A 25280-nucleotide genomic window follows, 5' to 3' on the forward strand; every position below is an offset into this window, starting at 1 on the left:
CTATAATCTTAGCTATTCAGGAGAAGGAAACAGGAGCCTGGGGAAAGTTAGGGAGACTATATCTCGAAAACAAAATGCAAGCAAAAACACTTGGAAATCTTATACTAAGAGTGCTTGATTAGCAAAGAGCCTAGGTTCAAATTTCATACAGAAATAATAAGAGACCTAAAGGTCTAAAACAAAATCCATAAAATATAGCTCATATCAGCTAGAAAATTGCAAATTTTAACTATAACTTACTAACAAATATCAAGAGTAAGGAACTGCTCTAGCAATAACAAATCATCATTTTTCCCTTTTATTGAATATCAGTAGGGCTCATGGGTTTTTATATATTCAATTTCATTAAAATGCATAACTGGGTTCCATCTTTCATCAATAGGAGCTTCTTTGAGATGATGTTTTATTCTTTTTGTACCATTAGTCTTTCTAAGCATCCTAGTTTTCTGGCACTATATTTGTTTTATAATTCACTGTAGCCCTTATCCCCACATTGGAATTACCATATTTCAAAAGTATCCGGTTTCATTCAGTCAGAAGTATATCTACATATACTTTGAAGAAAAAGCCAACAGATTTTCTTCACAAATGTTAGAATTATTCTACGAAAGAGAGTCAAGTATGACTAATTTTTTGGCCTGAGAAATTGGAATAATCGAGTTTCTATCAATAGATGGAAGAATGCCATTGAAATGAAAAATACTGTGAGCTCAGTTTGGATATAATAATTTTAAATTTTTGGTTTTGTTTCTAAATCAAGCTATCTAGTAGGTAGGTAATTGGATATAGATGTATAGTTTGGTCAGTAAAAACTTAAGTAATTATTATCAAATAAGAAATTTTCAACCAGGAGTCTAGATACAGTCACAAAGGGACCTATTTATATAGAATAAAGAAAATCCTGAAGACTGAGCTACAAAATTAGAAGATCTAGGAGCAAAAGAACAAACAAGTTTGTATTTGCTAACAGCATTCTTGAACAATGTGCTTACAAATATGTTTGTGGTTTGAGACTCAGGATAGTATTTTGAGATCGGGTATAATGATATGTTACCTTTTCCAGGTGAAGGGCTTTCCGAAAGAACTGTTGAGATCATTCTTTCAGTCACTTTGTGCATCCTTTCAATAATCCTTCTTGGAACGGCTATTTTTGCATTTGCAAGGTAAGATTTATTGTGTACACACTCCCAGAATGCTTTAGGGACATTGTATCAGCTACAGTACAATCTACACTTAGGAGTAAGAATCAACAAGAGTAGCTTAAATAGAAAACAATTACTTTTATTTGCCTTAATCTGAAAAAAATGATGTATTTATCTTGAACAGTATGTTTTTTATGTGTACTTGTAAAATGAAGTAATCTAGTCCTAAAACTGGAATGCTGCCATTTGAATGTAAACATTCAATATACAAAATTATTAACTAGAAGAAACAGTTAATTACTTAATGGAGGTAAAAGAGAACTCTAAGAGGTCCTGAAGTAACAATTATGAAAATGCAGCAACTCTTTTTAGAAAGTGGAGAGAGGACAATGGGGAACTAAGAACTGCAAAATGCTTTCCCCGAGGTTGTCCAGAATGACTACTGTAAGTACATGCAGCCCATCCCCCAGAAGTGGGCAAAGAAATATGACTGAGGAAGGGAGGAGGGCTGTATTAAAGGTACTGTCATTATTGAAGGCAAGAATTGGTGGTAGAAGTATCACATGCTTGTTGAGCGGTACCGTAAGTCTGAAGGTGGAATTCATAAATGGTGTTGGGAGAATCTGCACCTGAGGCGCTATGAGCTCACCCAGGTGGGCTGCTGGGCTCCCACTAGGAATGACAGCACAGAATAACACAGAGCTTAGAAAGGCAGTCATTCCTTACCCTATTGCATTGCCGAGTCATTTAGTTACCCAACATTGACCTTAGCATTCCGCCATCTGGCAAAGGAGAAATGTTAGAGAAATTTTGCACCTTTACCATAAAGCAACAACATTAATGATGGAGTTGAAGTTGAGTGACTATAGAATAATAACACAAAAGTGGAAGCTCCCAGGGTTTCTCCACACATGCATGTGTGCATGTCTGCATGCATGCACGTGCATGCATGTGCATGTGCCAGTCCCTGGGCATCAATTCAGGGCCTCATGGTCTTGCTTGGCTTTCTTGCTCAGAGCTAGTGCTTTACTCGGGCCTCCAGGCCAGTATTTGTGCTGGTTCATTGTAAATGGAGTCACACACTTTTCTGCCTGGGCTGGCTTTGAATCAAGATCTTCTAGGTCTCAGCCTTTTGACATATTAGGATTACAAACAAGCATGAGCCATCTGGCCTCATTTTGAAACTCTTAATTTGCCATTTTAATGGATAATTTTAAAGTTTCTTGATAAAGACCTTTCTTTATATCACATATTTTTCCCAGATTGAACTAAAAGGTGATGAGTGAGAGTTAGTATTCTGGTCTCTTTGAGAGATATAAGGTGTGAGATATGGACCTGTTTATATGCATTCACTATATTGATTTTTCTTCCTCACTATGAAATCAACCTTGTCTTCACATTTCCTTGCAGACCAACTCATTATGTGGCCTGTAAATAGATTCCATCCACCCTCCCTGTCCCCCAAATCCACGCTATCCATTCCAGCTATCGGGTCTATTCTCACCTGAACATTTCTTAGGCTTTCACACAACTCTGTTTTTGTTCAGTCACCTGGAAATGTACTTTTTTTCTGCTTCTTATTGGAACATGAAAGCTAAAGAATTCTACTTTATTTCTGTGAAACACGAACAATGGTAATTACATAGCATTCTATAGCTAACTAGATAAAGTCTAAGGAGTTGTAATTTGATTCCTTTTTTCTTCTTTTTCTTTTTGTATATTTAGAGTAACCCTCTCAACTAAAATGGTAGTATTATTGATGACTAGGAACTTATTTTATGTTGCATATAGCGTCAACATCTAAGTCATAATAAAGGTTAAGTATTTTTGATACATATGCCATGGAGAAATATGCATCTAAAGGGCTTAAAATGAAAATATTCTGATTAAATGTTCATATTCATAATTAATTTTAATTTTTGGACTTGTTTTCTGATTATAATGAATTTATATATAGTAATATATCATATATTAATCTATCATAAAAATTTAATAATTCAAAAGACATTGTGGTATCTTTGCAGGCGTTCAAAATTTTTCATACTCAGAAACAATGGACCATGGAGTTTAAGATTGATATTGACAGCACTGTGTTATTTTTACTTTGACATATGTTCTTTTGGTGACAAATCAGTGGGATGGCTAATGAGAGGAAAACCTGGTCGAGCTTCAGTCTTGTACTGGCTCTGCATTTTAAATGTGATCATTATATAGGCCTTGATCAAGTAAGTCCCATTAGATTAGCAATGTCAGCCAATTTGTTAGAAGAAGAAAACAATAATAGATTGGATTGCATATAACTAAAACAGAAGTTGAATGGGTATAAATTGTCCGACGCTCAGAGAAGTGATCCCAATAGAGAACTTACTTGACAAAATGTCCTTAATTTAAAAAAAAAACAATCTAATCTATCTTTTGTGTTTTCTTTTGGGACTTAATTGCAATCACTTCAGAATTCGACAGAAGCAGAAAGAAGGTGGTACATACTCTCCTAGGGATGCAGAAATTATTGACACGAAATTCAAGCTGGACCAGCTCATCACTGTGGCAGACCTGGAACTGAAGGACGAGAGATTAACGCGGTGAGCACACTCCTCAGGGTGAACAGTGGTCAGAGGGCCTGGAACCATGACCCTGTCCTGACCTATGCTTGTTGGAAGTGTTTGTGGGGCTCCAATTTACACAGGTCACAGAGATCTTCTTTCAAAGGGTGACCTCCGTCTTCTACACACTTCTCAGTGATGTACAAAGAATCACTTAATCTTCCTAATATTTTGAGTTCAATATGAACCTGGGATTATAGTTTCCACCCAAGACTTTTTTCTGAGACAAATATTTTGTACACTCAACCTTTAATATTTTGTTTAATCATTCACTTTGTACGATAAATTTTTAAAATCAAGTTTTGTATGTGTATTCATATGTTCACCATAAGCTTCATTTAGTTATACTTATTATTGTTATTATTTATATCATTTTGTGTGAGCTTTACCTATAGCTCATTATTTTCAGATACAATTACATAAAAATTACCTAACCTGTCTATAGCATTTTCATTTTAGATATGGTGCAGAATTTAAAAACCTAATCCAAACTAAAATTTATCCTCAGACATATAGATATGTCACTGAATAGATATCATCAGTATGTATTGGAATTAGTAATGTTTAACTTAAAAACCAATTTAGCAACTTTTTAAAAGCATTCCACATTATTCAAGGTGTTGGTACCTTTTAAAAGATAATTTATCAATTTTTTAAGAAAGCTGTCATCAAACTGTCTCTCTTAGCTTTACATTTTTATCCAAAATATTTGATACTTACGTGTTCATGATTATTATAAAATACTTTTTACATTTTACAAGTTATTACTTTTAAAAACATGACATTAAAAGTTTTGAACATTAAAAGAATAAATCATTTGTAGATGTTACTTATCAAAGTTAGCTATTACCTAAGAGTTTGCAAGTGTATTTTCCTCATATATAATAATCCCTAACGTTTTACTGTACATGGAAGTATATCTTGTAAGCAAAGTCTTCTAGATGCTGCAAAATGGTGGTTCAATGTATCACTAAATTGCAAGAGAATTTGGTCTGTGGGGTATGAAAACTTAATTTTTTAACATTTAGAGGTTGATATTTATTTATATTGTAATCATATGTTCCCAACATAAATGTATTGAAAACTTATACATAGGACTGTGTATTATCTAGTACATAGTTTTCTACATAAGAAATGTAAAAAAGACTAATGGATTTTTAGCATGACCAACCAAAGCTAAACAATATCATAGAAACAGAACATTATATGTGCCGTCTATTCCAAGGTTCTTTCTGATAATAAAAGGAAATGTTTTCTTTTTTCCCCACGATCAACCAAATTTCAGTGGTTTCCTTCAAATTTTTGTGACACCCTCCAGAGGTCAGGACACCAGGCCCTTTCTTGTTCACCTGACAGTGTGCAATATATAGCTTCAAGTGTCTTAGTATAATTATTTTGAGCTGTTGGAACAATTCAGTGAAATCTGTCCATACTGACACATCAATATGAATTTCAGGCGGTCCATTACATTTCTAGAGCATTTTCCTGTTTTTTTTTTAAATCTTTGTTAAGCCCCTCAAGTACAGCCTTAGTAAGTTGATCTTTAGAAAGATAAATGAAACATGATAAAATGAACATAATAGTCAACATGGGAGGGAAAGTGTTTATTATCAAAGTTACTGTTAGGTGGTAGAAACTATGCGAAGCTTGTGTTTCCATAGCTTGCCCCACCCACCATTTTTGAACATTGAACATAGCTCTTTGAGTAGATTTCCCTTTAGTATTTATATTTTACATTGAGTTTCATGGGAAAGGAGTATATAGCTGACATATTATTGTGTATGTAATCCAAGGCTGCCTTTTTTGACCTTGACTCACTGTTTATTTCCTACATCTGTATTTATTTATCACATTGTAAAAACAAGCTATAGAAGTAAAATGCCATTTTGAAACTTTTATTTTTGTAAAATAAAAATTAGTATATATTACTTCTAATAACAAAACAAAATATTTATTGTTTTCTTATATTCTAGAAGTCACAAATGTGAAACATACTGCTTATAATACCAGTGACAATACTTTCATACTTTACTGGATTGAATGCAAAAATTCATTGAACTAAGAATAAAAAAGGCACTTAAAATAATAATACAGGCATCTTAACTCCCATGTGGGTAAAGTCACTAATAGATTAGGCAAGACTAAAAATAAAATAACAAAATAATCAGCTCCTTGTACATTTGGGGATCTGTCCAGTGGATGTCTACTGTTATCATAGTTTATGCTGTACTTGAATATCTACATCCATTCAAAACCAGAGATCAAGAGTAGACTCTACAAGTAAAGAATTGAAGAAATCAAATTAGCTCTTTACATTTTGGGGTAATTTACCATATGTCTTTATTATCTGCAGGAAATGGCTTAGTTAAGCCTTAACTTAACCCTAGTGAACTTTAAGCCTTAGTTAAGGCTTAAGATTACTCAACTAATGGATATGTTTTCTATTTGAATCATAGGCATGTAGTGTTTCTTCCAACATGGCAGATTTTTCATGTTAAAGTAAGCATTTGATTTTCCTCAGTTTTGATTGTGTTCACATACCCAAAAGAGAAATGCTATGGAAAGAATATTTAGCCTCTGATTACATTATTAAAGAATTATGTAAAGAATTATTTAGTTGGCATAAATAAAGCCATATTGCTTAGAACTAAATTCCTTTAAGAATTGAGGCTTTATATTTGAGGGGTTATTTAACTGTTCGATTTGACCTGCACATTTTATTTTTAAGACTGCCTTGAAACTTTGTATTTGTAAAGTCTCATGTTTTAGCTATAGTCTACCATGTTTTATGAAGAGTTTAAAAGTACATTCTCTCCCATGTTCTTTTTCTTCCAAAGTATAAAAGAAATGAAATACCTCTTTAGTACTTCTTTTTTTTGGGGGGGGGGGTCCGGTCATGGGGCCTGAACTCTGGTCCTGGGCGCTGTCCCTCAGCTCTTCAGCTCAAGGCTAGCGCTCTACCACTTGAGCCACAACACCACTTCCGGCTTTTTTCTTTTTGCTTACGTGGTGCTGAGGAATCGAACCCAGGGCCTCGAGCATGCAAGGCAAGCGCTCTACCACTGAGCCACCTTCCCAGCCCTCTTTAGTACTTCTTAATTCCATAAGAACATTCAGGGATACGCCAAGATAATGTTATAGTTTTAGTTGGAATGATAATTATCTTTTGCAACAACTGTACATAGTTTATGCACAAGTGTAGGCAACATGAGTTGCATTGTTTAGAAAGGATATTTAATATTTGGAGAATTCCCACGCTCACCAAATGAAAAACATGACCCTTGGGATTTATTATCTGATAAACAATACAACAGGGGCCACAACGTAGCCACTGCACCTCTCAGGCTCTTAGTAAACTGAGATAAGAAGGATTTCTAGAACTTGGTGGCTAGATCAGCAGATATGCTACCCAAGAAGGCCACAGACCTAAACCTATAAGCTCACAAGACTGACTGACCCTGTGGATTACATTAAAACAAACTGCATTTAACACAGACTACCTCCCAAAATGGTTGGTTATAATAGTGAAAATTAAATACCAAGAGAATTTCCACGAATTAAATATTCATTTCCTAAAATCCTTATTTTTGCATATTTTCATTTTTTTACTTAAGACAGATTTTAGTTATGTTAATAACTTAATCAGAAAAGAAATGGTAAGGCAACATTAATAGGTTTATTGAACCAAAATTCACATTTTGCATCAAATTTGATTGTCAAATTTTCTCTCTCAAAATTTTGTACACCACTTCACACTAAAAATTTGGCCTGCTTAGTTGAGTGAAATGATCATGCATTAAACTTTCAAGTCCCAGGCCAGCAATCATGAATAAAATACAATTCTCAGCAAAACAAAACAAATGATTGAATGATTTGTAGCAATTAATAGTTTAAAGTAGATCCTTTCTTTCTCCAATAAAGGCTCCTTTTTCAATGTCTTGGGAAGTGTGTATTTTTTATTTAATATATCATTATATCTTCAGGAAGCTTATTATTTAAAATAATCATATGAATGTTCTTATAAACAAAAATATATTTGTAAAAAAAGACCCCTATCTGCTTACATATATATAAGTTGCTCAGATACTAATTTTTTGTTTATGAGCAATAACTGAGTTTTAAACACTTCATGGAATGACCTCAATTCTTCCTTTGTTTTTTTTTTGCTGGATTCTCATATCCTCCCTTTACAAATGGAAAACAAAAATGTCTAAATAATTTAAATAACTGTCCCAGGTATTATTGCTAGTAAATAGAGAGAGCTATGATGGTAGCCCATGTGTGTGTTATTTGAGATATCAAGATGGACTTGTATTTTCATGTTTATGTTTAACCCTGCAGCATAATAGAGAAGGAGATCATTGTAAATTATTTTAAATAGACAAAGATTCATGGGAAATTATCAAGCTGCATTTCTATACTGAGAAAGATCCTAAAAGAACTAATTAATTTTTAGTGTGTCATGGTTTGGGGAGTAGAAGAGATGGCATTTTAATGTAGGATGAACTTGCATAAACTGGAAAACACTTAGTAGTTCATTCTTGCTTGGGCTTCAGCAAGAATTCATTACCTTTAAAAACTGTTTGCCTTTAAATTGTTACCATTTGACAGATTTTGGTCATTACTCTGTCCTAAACTTAAGCTATCTAAACAATCAATGGTAAACATAACATATGTGATCTAAAATAAAAGAAATACTTGTGAGTAGAATGAAGTTTAAGATGTTTAATGATCAAAAATAATGCAGTGTGTTTGTGTACTCAACAAATAATGAATCTTTACTTTCAGATACTCTTCATTTTTCTTTAGACGCAAGGAGATTTTTGTCATCCAGTAAGTTTTGTGGTAATGAAGACTTCTGCTGTGACTATTTTAATCTTATCAGGTGGTGTGCTCTGCAGTTTAAAATACACAACATTGAGTATTTCATTGCTCAATATGCTATTTTTACAAGCCCCCCTAAAATGCTTTCTACTGAAAAATAAATGCTTTCTACTTATATGACTCTATAAGGCTGCATGCTGTTGAAATGGTAAAGTTAATAAAAATGCACATTGACTCATGATGTGCATGTTCTGAGATGTGCTGTGTTTTCATGTTGTGGTAGCTTTAACATAAATTAAGTTTGCCTATATTTCCTTCCAGACTTCTTATTTTCTTATTATTATGATATAAAAGCTGAAGTCTCCCTCTGAGTGGAGCCTGGATTCCTACATCATATATGCACATTTCTTCTACTGTAGATAATATACTGCAAAAACCAAGACATTGATATTTAATGTTTTCTGTTCTCTGACTCTCTGGTTGCTATAGAGTGGCATATTTTACAGAACTTCTGTTTCTGTCTTGATCGATGAGTAGCTAATTATGCATGCCTTCAGGAAATACCAGATTTATTGCCCCAGACATAATAAAGTTCTTTGTGAAAAGGATATGAATGGAGACAGAGAAGAAAAATTCATTTGATTTCAGAATTACAAATCTACTAGAGTCAGTTTCCATAAGCCATAAGGCCAGGTAGGACCAATACTTCTAATGTTCTACTTTACCATGAATAGTACTCAGTGTGATTAGAAAAAGAGAAATCCAGCCCTATTTCTATTCTAAGCACACTTAGCCTTCTGGAATTATACCACTTCTGATTTACTGTCAGAAGTAATGCAGATATGTGAAAACATCTTTCTTCAGATGTTTGAGCTAAGGCTCGAAATTTGTCAAAATAAGTAGTTTATTTCTCACTACGAGCTCCTACCTTGACAGAGCTGAACTTAGTAGTGTAGGTTAATCAGAGCCTTGTAAAATACATCCCCATTAGTTAATGTGATTCCGATCATCTTCCTAGTTTAATTTTCAGAGGTTGCCTTCCTAGATCGTTCAGAGAAACTCCATGGTCTACCCTGGCTTGTGCAGGAATGTATTTATATGCGGCACTTTCTGTCTCCTCATTAAGTCTTGCATGGAGATTCTTGTCCACCTCTTCTCCTAGAGGTCAGCAATCTTTTATCTCTATTCATTGCTTTTCCTCATTGCCCTTAAAATAGTTATGTCCCTGATTTTAACTTAGAATACATGGTTGGTGAATAAGGTATGTATCAAGAATTTGCTACCATGCTGAAGTTCTGTAATAAAGAAAACTCAGCGTGTACCAGATTGGGAACTTCATCTCAGCCTGTTCACATCAGCAGAATGCTGAATTTCTATCAACAGCTAAAAGGCTATTTTACCTGTTCAAATGAAAGCAATCCCAACTGGCTATCTATCAATGCCAGACACTCTTCTAAACATTGAAAATACTGATAGGGAAAAGGAAGGAACATTGACTCCAAAAAGCTGCCCTTTGAAACTGATGATGCTCCTTTAAAAAACTGATGATGCAGATATGAGAAAACATTGAAAAAGCTCTAAAGTTGGATGCTGGTGGATCCCTGCTGTAATCTAGTTACTCAGGAGGCTGAGATATGAGGATTGTGGTTCAAAGCCAGACTGGGCAGGAAAGTCTATGGGACTCTAACTTCCAATTAACCACCAAAAAATCAGAAGTAGAGCTGTGGCTCAAAGTGGTAGAGCACTAGTTTTGAGCAAAAAGAGCTCAGGGACAGTTCCCAGGTCCTGAGTTCAAGCCCCACAACTGGCAAAAAAGAAAAAAAAACAGTTGGTATCATTTACTAAATTATTGTCTTTCTTATCAAATAACGAATTACTCAGTGAATCAATTGGTATGTTTCTCTTATGAACCTCAGCTGTATATGACCATCTATTGCTTAGGACATTTTTATTTATATTAAGGACTACAGAAAAATTACTGGTGAATTGGCAAAATAATGAGGAAGGACCTGAAAAGACATTATTTAATACTTAAAGAAACAAGAAATAAAAATTTTCTCTAAAAATATCAGAGTAGATGCTTTTGATAAATAAAATACCATGTTAGTAGCAGATGTATATTTCTGAGTAGTGACTGGATGGGATAAACTAAAAACATGAATTAAAAATTTTGCAAAACATAAAAATACTATTACTATATTAATATTAATAATATATTTGATCAGTATACATGGTATTAAACATTTTTATAACAAGACAATACATTTTAGGTTCTTTATTTTTTACTCAAATGATGAAATTGAAAAATAAAGTTCTTAATATAGTGTCCTATGCCCTTGGCAAAGCTGATTTAAGCTGCTCATCTATAGCTTATCATCTATGGGTTTCTATTAGGAATATAGTTTAATTCCCTATAGATTCCAACTAATTGACCTGAGGGAAAGCTGAGTCTCTGTGACAATATGGTCTTCAATCAGCACTGCCAACATAAATAAATTGTTCCACTCCGGATCCACCTAGAGTAATCTGAGTGAAATTTAAGTTTTTGATAGACTTTAAAGAAATGAGCTGAGATGTAAAATAATATCCTTTCCAACAAAAAAGTATAAGATTTAAGACAGCTAAGATTGATGTAATAAAAACGTTTACCCTTTATATTGGAAAGTGGTGTGTAATCTTACTAAAATCTGGATATGTTCCAAATTTCTTTATCCACTAAAGAACTGAGTGCAACTGAACAGTAACCCTCCTACCATAAGTGAAGAGAATGCTGTCTCAGTCTGGAAATGTTTTCCATTTAATAACTTTTTTAAAAAAAGTTTTTAAAATATTAAGGAAAAGAAATGTCCCAAGTTTGAGTGACTCTTCAGACCATTTATTTGAAAATAATAATCTTTCTGGAATATATTTCTGTGAGTTTTTTTTTTTCTTGTCAAGTGAAACTTTCCCACTTTTCTCTTTCTTTTGCTAGGACTAGGCTTTGAACTTAGGACTTTGCACTTGCTAAGGCAGCCACTCTGCCACTTAAGCCACCCCCCAGATCTTTTAGCTTTTGTTATTTTTCTCAACTTTTTGCCTAGGGTGGCCTGCACTATGATTTTCCTATTTTTGCTTCTCTTGTAGCTGCATTGACAAGTTGGTTCTATTATGACACATTTTTATCCTGTTCAGATGGCAGTCCCTAGGCTGGTCTAGAACTGTGATGCTCCCAACCTCAATTATGCTCTGGACTAGCTAGGATTAGAAGCTTGAGAAACTATATGCTTATCGAACTAAACTTTCCAACAAGAAATTTAATTATCTCATCAGTGATAAATCAATATATTGTTCTCATAATATGTCCCATCTTTTCTAACTACAAAATTTCTAAATTAATACTGTTTTCCATTAAAAATGAGTTTAAAATGGTAAAGAAAAACAAAACTGAAGATGTGGAAGATGCTTAAGGGGCAAGTATATGAATATAACAGGAAGCTAAGAATCTGAATGATGTGGACACCAAAGGCAACAAAGAGAGGAAGAATTAAATAAACAGCTTAATCAATGTATGCCAAAATATCTTCTCCATATGAGTTGCCTAGATAAGTATTTCAAGATTTCAATCTATACATAGTTGTAGCATGAGCAGACACTGAATATTATACAAAATTTATATTTTAGGCTATTACTGTTTGTTTCTTATGTTACATACACAGAAATATGAAGAACAGATTACATAAAGCACGGAAAAGCACATAAAGCTCAAACAAAACCCACTTCTTTGTTGTTTTGGCTTTTGTGAGATAGGGTTTCACTATGAAGCCAATGCTGGCCTCAAACACAGGAGCCTCCTGCCTTGGCCTCCAGAGTGCTGTATTTACCACACAGTGCTGTGTCACCCCTTCTGGTTGGTGTGATATTGACTTATTAATTTATTTTTATTAATAATAGGTAAGAACAATTTAATGGCTCACACCTTTAACTTTTTACTAAAGTGCTTGGCACTTGTTACCTTCTTACGTTAGGTGGGACCACAGGGGTTTTATTTAGATTCTTAAGGTGGCTACTTAATGATTTGAATTTAGACCTTGTGAAAATTCTGGCCCTTAATTGGAAAAAAAAATTTCATTCTGTTTTGATACTATCTCACAATGACTAGAGGACTGATAGATTTGTTTCTGTGTTCCTTGGTCTGCATTGACAGGCATTCTTACATGTAAAATGTGTGCCACTCTGAATAAGGAGGCACATGAAAGAAGCAGAGTGTTAATCCCGCTCCAGCTGTCGAGTGCCTAGGAGCCGGAATGTCTGCACACTAGTACATGTGCCGAAGTAGCCATAGCACAAGGGATTAGGTGATTTGTCTTTCAATTTTTGATTGCACAGAAAGAAAATAAATTAAGTTGTACAATAAAGTCCACGGGGAGTTAGCGTTGAATCAGACAGTAAGAAAGACGTAGAATTTGGGTTGGTACCAGAGTGAGGGGGAAGGAGACAATAGACTATGTGAAACAGAAATATGGTGTGAGAGTCAAGGTAGAGTTGGACGCTTGGTTTGGCTTGAAAAGTTCCATAGGATTATATAAAAACCGGATGCTTATAGTCATTGCAGTTTCTCTGGGACTTCGCACTGAGCACTAGTAAACTTGGATCAGAACTCCTGACAGTTCAACCACTCTTTATGTGTAACCTCTGATGAGGAAAGACTGTTTTCCTTTCCGTAGTTCAAGGATTGTTATTGAGTTGCCCATCCCTCCATTTCTACAGCTATCTAGTTAGAAGCAGATTCTTTGCTGCCCTTTTAAAATCATCATAGGATATTAAGTTCATCCACCAAACTCTATTTAGTCTCTGCAACTTTATCTCTGTTGCCACAGTTAATAATGGTATTCTTTCTGAGCTGGCATCCGGAGAGACTAGGAAACAACTCTTGCTTGAACACACCCATCTAACACTAAAAGTCCTATCATTCAATTCACTTGTCAAGGTAATGCCTGCTTAAGCATCATTACAATCATCACCACACACACACACACACACACACACACACACACACACATGCACACAGACACACGCACACATGCACACACACATGCACACACATGCACACACACACACACACACACACACGAGTTTCTCTTTTATTATGTAGTATACTTACTTTTAAATCATGTTTTCTTCATTGAACTTGCCTCTGTGTGGTCATTTTCACATATACATTATGCCACATTGTTCAATCCAATGATTTTCTTGCATTCATCCAAAAGAACATCTTCCTGAAAATATTTTTCACTTAAAAATATAGGAAAACATTCCCTAATGATATTTGAAATGTAAAACTTTGAAAAGGCTTTTTACTTCATCACGTTTCCTTGTTTTATGCCTCGTACTTTTTGCCGTGTTAATTTGTTGTGCATGTTGTTTTATTAGCAGGCTGTTCATCTCTAAGTTTGTGTGTGTTGCACAATCTTTGTAACTGTTCAATTATCTCTTTCTTTACAGTAGAAATAATTTGGTCAATCACTGTCACAAAAATATGTCTAAGCGAGGTGATGATGGCTCATGCCTGTAATCCTAGCTACTTAGAAGGCTGAGATCTGAGGATGATGGTTTGAAGCCAACCAGTGCAAGAAATTCCATGAAACTCTTACATTTCTAATTAAATACAAGGAAAAACTGGAGGTGGTGCTGTGGCTCAAGAGGTAGAATACTAGCTTTGAGCAAAGAGCTTAGGCATAGCACCAAGGCCCTGAGTTCAAGTTCCAGTATTGGCATAAACACACACACACACACACACACACACACATAAAAAAATAACTGAAGTGATTATGATTTGTCATGTTTACAGATTGGTCCAACTAATTAAATACTACTTTGGTCATAGAATGCTGTTTTTCACAGACTGATTCTCTCATGTTTACCATGTTCTTTAGGTAAAATGTTTTTAAGTCAACATTAGTTCTTTTAAGCCAGCCTTTCTGGGACTATATTAAAAAAGTGACCTGACTTAAATTCAGTCTCAGATGTTTAACAACATATTAGTAACTCTTCTAACTGAAGAAAGAGGCACAATATTTGAAGCCAAGTAATATAATTTCAAAAAATACAAAATAAAACCTAAAATAGTAAGGAATATAATGTTATGTATTACTGATTCATTATAATTTTCTGATTTTAATCTAGTTTCAGAATGAGCTGTATTTCCAACTCACAATGCATTTAACACAATCTCTGTTGCAGGTTGCTTAGTTATAGAAAATCCATCAAGTAAGTTTGTGAACTATTTTTTTTTCTTTTTTGAATATCAACTGTAGCTTCACTGACTCGGTGATTCTTAATGTGTGGTTCCCTTTTGTGTGTGTGTGTGTTTGTTGGAAAAACCTCTAAGCTGGATATAAATCATAAAAGCATGACTAATTGCATGGTAACTAGAGAAATGCTTTTTCTCTCTCTGGGGTGAAGCCTGCATGTCTGTATTTTAGCTTGGGAAGTAATACGGGGATATTTAAACTCCATGGGGTTTAAAAACCATGTCATTATGAGAATGAAGTCACTGCAATATTTTATATCTTTAAAACCTTGTACTGGATAAAATGTTTTCTGGATGACAAAGAGGTATTATGTGCTTTAGGATTCAGTGATAACTTTATGCCTTTAAGTTTACTTGAAACGCTTTTTTCATTAGAATGTTAGATCCTTAATTTAAACTCAATTAAAAAAACAACTGGAGGAATTTGGTACCATGAACACAAAGAAACTTAAGAGAGAAAAAGTGAACTTGGTCAGCATGACACAATAACTTTAAAAAAAATCATATGGTTAGATTTTGAAATGTCTCTTGTTTTTTAAATGTTAGTGGAGCCAGTGCTCAGTCTCAAGCAAAAGAGTTGAATCTAACATGGCTTTATTTTATACCTTCCTTTACTTGGAGACCAATAAGCAAGAAGTCCTTCCTGCAACATGTCGAAGAGCTGTGCACAAACAACAACCTAAAGTTTCAAGAAGAATTTTCGGTATGTTGCCAGCAGTTGTCACAACATTGCAAGACCTCCAGTCCTTTCATGTGCCACATTTCATGTCCATTTTAAGCAGGCAAGGCCATGAAGGACTCCCGCCTTGATAATCAATACCCAATTACCAGGTTGATTGTTTGGATAGTAATGTTACACTTGGAGGCCTCCAGTGCAACCTGATCAGAATTATTCACCTACTGTGTCAGAAAAAGGTGCTCTTCTTCAGACCTCCCAGCAATGGTAGGCCAGCCCCTGCGCTCTCCAGTCTCTCATCTGAAACAATGCAGTCTAGACTGATGTGTTTGTTTTTATCTGTATGCAAGTGTTAGGTCATGCTACCAAGGTAGCTTTATATTTAAATGATCATGTTACACTTAGACACTAACTGATTTTATTTTCTATTTCACTATAAGAACAACTTATATAGTGATACAGTCAACATAATGAATAATTCTTTGTGTACTCCAATAGCACAAAAGATTGTGAGAACAAATTTAGATATTTCCCCAAATTATAAATATATGATTTCTAACACTGATTTTTTAAGGATGAGTAACAACCCTTTATATAAGGCCTATTTGTAACTTATTATGAAGTAAAGGTTTAATTACATTGTAGAAATATATACAGCAGAATTTGTCACCTCAAAATTATTTAAAAAGCTGGAATAATTTTATTTTTTAACATGATCACTACACATCTACAAAATTAAGGCTATTTAAAAACACTACTAGATAGATATTAGATTTACAAGCTGTTCTGAGACTTGTAAGTATCTTTCCTAAGTTAGATGATTATAGTATAAAAATTATAATATAAAAATATTTCCAAATGGGACCAGGATCTTTTTTCCTATTTTTTTCATGAACTTCTTAGTATGCGAATTAAAGAATGAAACAAAGAATCAATTGGTTTGAATAATTCAGGATTATAATATTTCAGTCTCTCAGAGAATAATAACAAAAGTATGAGATTAATGGCATTTCCTGCAGCTTTTTGGATATGCTTCTTAAGTAACATTGGTCTGGACTTAGCAAAATCAATGTAACCATAAAATTTTTCTTAGGGTTTATACAGAGAGAACTTTCAATTTTTCAGAACAAAAAGTGTAACTTCACCAGAATAAGAGCGAGTATAATTACATTATGTATGACTGAGTAGGTGAAAAGTTTTATTAGCAATAACATTTTCACATGTTGAGAAAGTTTCATACTTAACCTTTTAGAAACTACATGTTTTATTTAGAAAATTGTGTTTATCCTAATGCTTTATTGTTTTAAATCAGATTTTTATGGTGTAATAAGCAAATGGAAATCAGATGCATATTTTGATAAACATTTTAACTAAGGTCATATTTATTTCCATTAAATATTTATACACTCCTACCATATAATAGGCATTCTGTTTGGCACATTGGTGTGTGTTGGGTTAGCTCTTACCAGTTAAATGGATTGGACAAATTACTTAAACCCAGTTACTTCCTTTTTTGTAATATGGCAATATTCAGTGAACTGTGAATACTAAAATGATTGAACATTCACTGTACTACAAACAATCACTAACACAAGTATTAGCTAGTATAATGGATTGTTCCTATTACAAAGAAACCCTTAGTATAGTCAGAAAAGCAGACATGTATTTTAAGATGACAAATACACTGTTCATGATCGTGGTATGCATAAAGAAAGTGTGGAATACCTCTGAACATCAGTCAGGACTTCATATACATGTTTAAGTTTTAGAGGAATTGTAGCTTGGAAAGAAATCGAGAAATATTAAGGACAATTGAGAGAGGAAATTAATGCAGGAGCATAAAAGCAATGCAGTTACCCATCTGTGAGACCACTGAAGGAAATTAAAGCATGAAGAAGAGCTATGTGCCCTAATGAGAATGAGACCAGTATAACGTTACTATCCAGCCAGCCTGGTGATTGAGTGTTGTCTGTCAATACCAGATTCACTAAAATGTATAAATGGAAAAATCTATGAAAAATTATTACAAAATGTTAGTACCTTTTCGGTGGATTTCCAAGACATTTCCTTTTGCATTCTTTACTCTGAAAGCCAGTTTCACAAACTCCTCCTCAGTTGGGTAATAAATTATTTTCTATGATTTTGATGGATGGCAACACTTAGAAATCAGATGCCTACGCTCTCCCTTTCTCCTAACACATACTTGTAGGCAAACAACTGTCTACATTTTCCCTTTGAAGAAAACTGAGACGGGAAGGATATTGAATTAAAGAGATAACTTAGAACAATGTCAAAAAAGTATGGAAAGGTCTTGGTGCTGGTGGCTCAGGAAGCTGAGATCTGAGAATCATGTTTCAGACCCAGCCTGGGCAGGAAAGTTGGTGAGACTCAGCTTTAATTAACCACCAAAAAGCTGGAAGTGGAGCTGTTGTTCAAGTGGCAGAGCTCTAGCTTCAACCGAAAAAGATCAGGGACAGCACCCAGGCTCTGAATTCATTACACACACACACACACACACACACACACACACACACACACACACACACTGGATAAGCACATGTTAACATTTTTAAAGAAATTTGGCAATTTTAGACTTCTAAAATGGAAAACTATAAATCTCATGAATGTAAGTCATCGTCTCAACAAAATAGTAAACATGTTTTCTGGCACCAGCTTTCTTAAAGATGCTTACAAGGAACAAGGTAGAGAGATAATGTCATGATTTTTCCCCCCAATGTCAATAATAGGTCTTCTCTTCCCTTCTATGTTTGATTGTTCTTAATTGCACCTTGGCATTCCACAATCAATTTCAGGAGGCCTACCGAGTACAGGAATTGACCTTTGCATCTTCTTGAACTGACCAATGTTGCACCAATTAACAGGCATGAAATCACACTGCCCAAGGAGGAAAAACAAAAAATAAATCACTGAACTTTCTTCCCACTAAGTAGACAATAAAATATTAAATAATAGGCAGTGCATACCTGGTGAGACCGTGTGGAAAAAATATGACCAGGGTCATGAGCATGATTCCCACATCTTAGAACTTCCTGAAGGACAAAGAAATTATAGAAGACAATAGCACAACAGGCCAACATCTTTTGAAATATTAAGGGTAGACATCTAGATAAATTTATTACCATTTATTTGACATTTTACTCACAGTTATGATAAGTGCTTTTAGCTAAAAACAAAAAGGGATGTGGGTAAGAGAACAGAACTACAGAGAACAGCTACTATGCACAAGCTCCTGTGCTTAATCCCCAGCATCAAAAGCATAAAATGACAAGTCATAAAAATTTGAGTACTCATTAACTGAGTTATGTAATGGTTACCCCTCAGTATATCACCTTTACAATATATTTTTTTTAATTTTGAAAAGATTTTTTAAGAATTTACAAATGTTTTAGAATTTTTAAATTTATTTCTAATGTTGATAAACTGTGATGACTTTATTTCCCAGGAATTACCAAAATTCCTTCAGGACCTTTCTTCCACTGATGCTGATCTCCCTTGGAATAGAGCAAAAAACCGCTTTCCAAACATAAAACCATGTATGTATACTTGCTATTCATAGTTAAACTATGAAGTGTTTTACATATCCACCATTTTGCCTTTTTGGTTTTCTTAAAATGTTTCATGGCCTGAGTTGGAAATAAATAGGGATACAGATAGAGATGAGATGTACAAGATGCTATGTGGAAAAACTGACTTTACAATTTAGGCGGGCAGGGGCGGGGTGGTTGTGTAGCTGAGGAGATGGGAGGGAAGGGACTGTAGGGTAAAACAAAGGAGGAGGCAACAATGCTGGATAAGAAATGTACTCATTACTTACTCATGTAACTGTAACCCCTCTGTACAGTATTTTCACAATAAAAAACTTAATTAAAAAATGTTTCATGGCATGTTGATTAAATTATAACAATACATTTCATTAATGACTTTGAAACTGCATTTCATTTGAATTGTTGCTATTTATTAAAGTTTATATACATGCATTTTAGCTTGTTCACACAAGATTCTCATTCGGGTGCAAGGTTTAATGGTTTCTTAGCTTTGTAATTTTAACCCATGTAAGGAGCCTGTTTAACATCTTCCTACAAGCCTACTCTCAAAAGAGAAAATTGACATTTAACTTTATGCATTAGTTTCCCTCCAGACCATGAACTCTTATGGAACATAAAAAATGCAGTGCAAAGTGCTAGTTGAAGGTCAGAGCTAATGTGTGCTTACCAGAATTGATTTTACAAAGCAGTCACGACCATATCATAGTACAATTTCATTTTTTAAAAAAGAAAGAGTATGAATTGCTTTAAGAATTAGTGCGGGTATGAAGGAGAAATTGTGATATTCCTGCCAGTAACATTCTTGATATTTTGTTTTTGAACAGCTTTTTCTATTGCATTCAATTATTGCTCTCAATATATTTTATATTAAGAAATAAAAATGATATTTTGATGCTCTGAAACCCTATTTCAGACTTCATAGTTTTTGACTATTCCTAATTTTTAAATTAACATACACATTTTTCCAAACATTTTCAGAAGTATACTTGAGTAATTTCTATACTTCTTGAAAATTGAACTTTTCTCTCTAGAAATACATAGACATGGAAAAAGATACGATCACAACTTATAAAATCATTAAGGATTTAGGTAGAAGGATATTCTAAAACTAGAGGATAAATTACATACCAAAACCAAATTTAGAGACATGTGACTTAGAAGGTTGCAATCTAATGCAACCTGTGAATGCCTACAAATGCTAAGGGGCTGAAAACACGAATGGATTTCAGTACCTAATATCTTCTTGACGACAAAATGAAACACAAGCAAATGACTTAATGAACATGGTGACAAACTTTTGCTATAGAAATTTCTACATAGAAATAATAAATAGATATATTAGTAATATAGCAAAACCTTTTTCAACATACCCTTTTGTTCTCCCTTTCAGAGAATGCACTTGCTTTAGATGCATCAGTTCAAATAGGAATCCCTATTTTTATTATGTTCTCTCACTAAAATTTCTTCTAGGCTATTTGCATCATCATTACTCAGCAACATTCTGTAAAAATACATTCTACAATCTGACTGAAGGGCAGTTACCATGGACTAAATTGTATTGTTTCTGATTATGCCTGAATTAATTACTAATATGTCAACATATAGAAGGAATGGGGGATCTAAATGTGTAAAACTTTAGATCTTAGATTTTTCTCTCTCTTTTTTTATTGTAAAAATACTGTACAGAGGGGTTACAATTACATGAGCAAGGTAATGAGCACATTTCTTTTTTATATTAATCCACTTATTTATTTATTCACTGTGAAAATACTGCACAGAGGAGTTACAATTACATGGGCAAGACAAGAAGTTCATTTCTTATCAAGAATTGTTGCCTCCTCTTTGTTTCTCCTTCCCATCCCTCCCCATACTCCCCCCACCCCCCACATTTCTTATCAAGCATTGTTGCCTCCTCCTTTGTTTCCCCTTCCCATCCCTTTCCTTCTCCCCACCCCCCGCCCTCCCCTCCCCCCCATGCACAGTTGTAAAGTTCGTTTTTTAGCATAATGTCTTGTACATCTCATTGTTGCAATGGGTACACCTGTATCCCTATTTAAACAATTTGTTTTTTCCCTTCCCCTGCACAAATTATACCAACATCAAATGCAATAAAAACAGGGGTTATACCATGGGGGAGTGACATACAAAGCAACAAAGAAATCATCTTATAAATATGTTAGAAACAATAGCAAGAAAGAAAAACCATTTGAGTCCTTATCTTGGGGTTAATTTTGCCTAACATCAACTTATCTGACCATTTCTGCTTGTCTCAGACATATACCAGTTATTACAAATAAAGGAAACCATTGTTAAGTATGACATTAATAGTTTTATCATCATAGTCTCCATGCAATTAGTTTTTACTAAGCCAATTCTAACTTATTGCTTATAGTATAGAAAGTGACAAAATGTGGTTGATATTATGTTTATTATATCAAGCCATGTAATATATTATCTTTACCAAATATGTCCATTTACAAGGAGGATCTAAATGTGTAAAACTTCAGATCTTAGATTTTGTTAAGTTTGACATTTCCATTTTTTATCATCACAATCTCCATGCAATTAGTTTTTGCTAAGCCACTTCTAACTTATTGCTAATAGTATAGAAAGTGACAAAATGTGGTTGATAGAGCTAAATAAGCAGCCTTAACACATTAAAAAGGACCGAGGAGTATGACTTCACCGATTCTTCCTATCTGAAGCTGGATTTTGAAAGGTACTATTATCTACTACCATAGTGAGATTTTTCTTTTCTCTTCTCAGTGCTGGGGATTAAACCCAGTAGGTGTGCTTAGCAAGCCTGTGCTACAGAGCTACATCCCTAGCCCCATCTCAATAGTTACGAGTATAATACTCATTGACCTTTCCCTCATAAGGTCATTGTGAGTATTAGATTATGTAATCACATAAGTTACTTTTCCTAGTATGGGAACATAAGAAGTCTGTAAATGTTAGCTCTTAAGATGATGATTAATCAATATATCACTTCCTTTTAAAAGCTGCTAACTTTCTGGGTGCATATGACTAAGCATTAGTTCCTTAGAGTCAGCAGTTATGAGACAACAAACTTGTTTCCTAGCCTAGGATAAAATCCAAGCGGTAAAGTCATAGCCACCACTATAAGCAAGATACCTCAGAGTGCACACTCACCCAAACATACATATTCACATCCCTAAAACATTATTTAGACTACCCATATTTCCCCCATTTTTCCCTGAAGTTATGACCCATGAAGTTGAAAACAAAACATTTATTTCCCTCTGGGGAGTGAATATATTTTAATGGAATCTGGATTTTAGCTAGAGACAGCTACCTGAAGTGCTTAGTCATCTCTGAGTAATATTGAAAGTAGAATTGAAAACATCATGTAAATAGGATCCTGATGCCTTCCCTTCCTAAGTTACAGAAGTAGCTACAATGTCAGAAAGTGATTAAATCAGACAAAATTCAATAGCAGAAACATCAGCTTTAAATTTAAACACATTGGATAGGGAAATGTAAGTTTTTTAAAAAAAATATATGGTTAAATCATATTGACATATAATATATGCTTAAACTTTGAGAACATGAGAATAGTATTTGAGGACATTCTATAACTTTTCAAGTAAGATTTCTTCATGAGAATTATAGAAAATATATATTGTAACTGCTGGAATAGTTGAGCTACCTAAAGATCAAAGGCCTAGTAGTTTAATAGAGCCACGTGTGTGATAGATAGAGCATATGGAACTTAAAGCCTTTGTCCTTCATCTTCTTTTCTTCCAAGAACACAAGAACAGCAAAAACCTTCAAGATAATTTAGCAGTTGATACTTTATGCCATTTCTATATTGAGTTAAAATTGACATTAAATATTCTAATTATGATATCGACTTGGTAGAAATTCTCAGAAAAAAATAATTCTGATATATTCTTTGATAAAAATTAGTAAGTACAGGTGATTAAATTTTATAATTTCCTAGAATTTTCTGAATAATAGTTATTACAAATTCTGTGTTGTATGATAGACAGATAAGTAAATGGGAAAGTAAACTGGTCTAAAAATACACTACAATACCAGAGAAATCTAAGGTATGATGAAAGTGGTATTTTGAATAAGAGGAAGAAAGATGGAAAGTTAAAAATATCAAGACTATTGTTTCAAATAAATAATAATTGTTTCAAATAATAAAATATATATTTGTACCCTGTTCCTTAAAAATATAAATCATAATATGGGCTGGGAAGGTGGCACAGTGGTAGAGAGCTTGCCTTTCATGCCTGAGGCCCTGGGTTTGATTCCTCAGTACCACATAAGCAGAAAAAAAAAGCCAGAAGTGGCACTGTGGCTCAAGTGGTAGAGCGCTAGCCTTGAGCTGAAGAGCTGAGGGACAGTGCCCAGGCCTAGAGTTCAGGCCCTACGACCAGGGCCCCCCCCCCAAAAAAAATCATAATAGATGAAAGATTTGATTACTTAACCCATTTCAGTGGAAGTGATGAATGAATTTGTTAAAAGTGAAAGTATTTGATATGAACAACTTTTATGAATTATTTACAATTCAAAAAACCATGATAAAATAAAATGATGAAAACTTTAATTATAGCACAACATAAATTTTATGAAGGGATAAAGTCAAAGACAGATTATAAAGTATAAAAATGATACCTATGACAAAAGGCTGCATAGTTGTTCGGCATAAGGATATATTTCTATTTTTAAAAACAGAAAAATGAGCAAATACAAAATGATTTAATAGAATAGGTATCTGAAATGACCAGTAGACACAGGCAAAGAAGCTCAATTCCCCCCATTGAAGGAAATTACATAAATGTAATGAGATATAATTTTGTATTTATTAACTCAACATAAACCCAACTGTTTATACTTAAGTTAGTGAAAGTAGCAAAACAGAATTGCTTAAACCCTCACTCAGAGTAGGAGCTGACACAACTAGGAACGTGGCAGTATCTTTCAAGATTTGAAAGGTGCATATGTTGTTGTTTACTCCCAGTGACATAGTCCACAAATGAACTTCTAGTTACATGAAAAAGTTCAGGCAGGTTTGTTCAGCATTTTATAATAACAAACAAGATTAATTTAAATCATGATAAATAGTTAAATAAGTATGCTATACTTAATGAAAATAATGGTTGTCTTTTTAAAATAATGAGCTAGGAAAATTATGCCTATTTGTGAAGATTAGAAAGATATTTGTAGTTAGTTTTCTAAAGAATGTGTACAAAAATTCTGGATATATATCTACATTTATCTCTGGGTAGCAGAAATATGAGAAAAGATAATTTCCTTAATTTAATACTCATATATAAACTTGGAATGTAATACAAACTCATATTATTTTTATAGTATAAAGGTGGTAGAGATTTAAAAGACCAGTTAGTGTGGATTCTTTGTTTTTTTTCTTAGACAATAATAACCGCGTGAAGCTTATAGCTGATGCAACTATTCCAGGATCAGATTACATTAATGCCAGCTATGTTTCTGTAAGTTACTATTTTTAAGTTTTCTACTTATTTATTTTCTTTGGCCATACTGGGATTTGAACTCAGGGTCTTGTTTTGCTAGACAATTGCTCTAAAATCAGAGCCATGCCACCAGCCTTTTTTGCTTTCATTATTTTTTAAAATGGGGTTTTCCTTTTTCCATGGGCCAGCCAAACAGTGATCTCCTATTTAACCTTCCTGTGTAGCTTACAATTATCTGAAGATCAATTCTTGAACTTACTGTATCTTTCTTCATTGGATTTCTTGGAGATCTCATCTATTCTAATGACATTAAGTAAGATCAGTATGCTGATTTGTTTTCAATTTCTGAACTTTGAACTTCTTCCTACATTCCAAACAGGCATGTCTAATTGTCTTCATGGCATTTCCACTTGCATCTCTATTAGTGGTTTCAATATGATATAATCTCAGCATAAATTTGTTTCATATAAATTCCTGATTTTCCTTACAATATGATTATCTTAAAGACTTCCTCATCTTCCTTTGAAATCATGACTGAGTTCATCTGTTTATCCATCTTTTGATACCTACTCTCAAAAAAATCTTTATCATACTTTAGACTTAAGGCTAATGATATATTTTGGAAATTTGAGTATCCGTTATTTAACATAAAATATATTTTAAAATATAAGATCATTACAACTAGAGTATTTTTAGGTATTAATCAAAACCATAA

At 33.8% G+C, this 25280-nt stretch overlaps 1 protein-coding gene across 1 annotated transcript in view; it reads left to right on the plus strand.

Moving 5' to 3' along the window:
* Ptprq (protein tyrosine phosphatase, receptor type, Q) overlaps positions 1-25280 on the plus strand; it is a 168776-nt gene that overhangs the window by 136073 nt on the left and 7423 nt on the right. The window contains exons 34-39 of the mRNA XM_013020306.1: positions 1064-1163; positions 3596-3724; positions 14789-14815; positions 15480-15561; positions 18998-19088; positions 24507-24583. Coding sequence (XP_012875760.1) covers positions 1064-1163; positions 3596-3724; positions 14789-14815; positions 15480-15561; positions 18998-19088; positions 24507-24583 — 506 coding nt within the window. The remainder of the gene's footprint in view (positions 1-1063; positions 1164-3595; positions 3725-14788; positions 14816-15479; positions 15562-18997; positions 19089-24506; positions 24584-25280) is intronic.

The sequence above is a fragment of the Dipodomys ordii genome, unplaced genomic scaffold (genome assembly GCF_000151885.1).
Source record: "Dipodomys ordii isolate 6190 unplaced genomic scaffold, Dord_2.0 Scaffold3, whole genome shotgun sequence".
In the NCBI taxonomy this organism is placed as follows: domain Eukaryota; kingdom Metazoa; phylum Chordata; class Mammalia; order Rodentia; family Heteromyidae; genus Dipodomys; species Dipodomys ordii.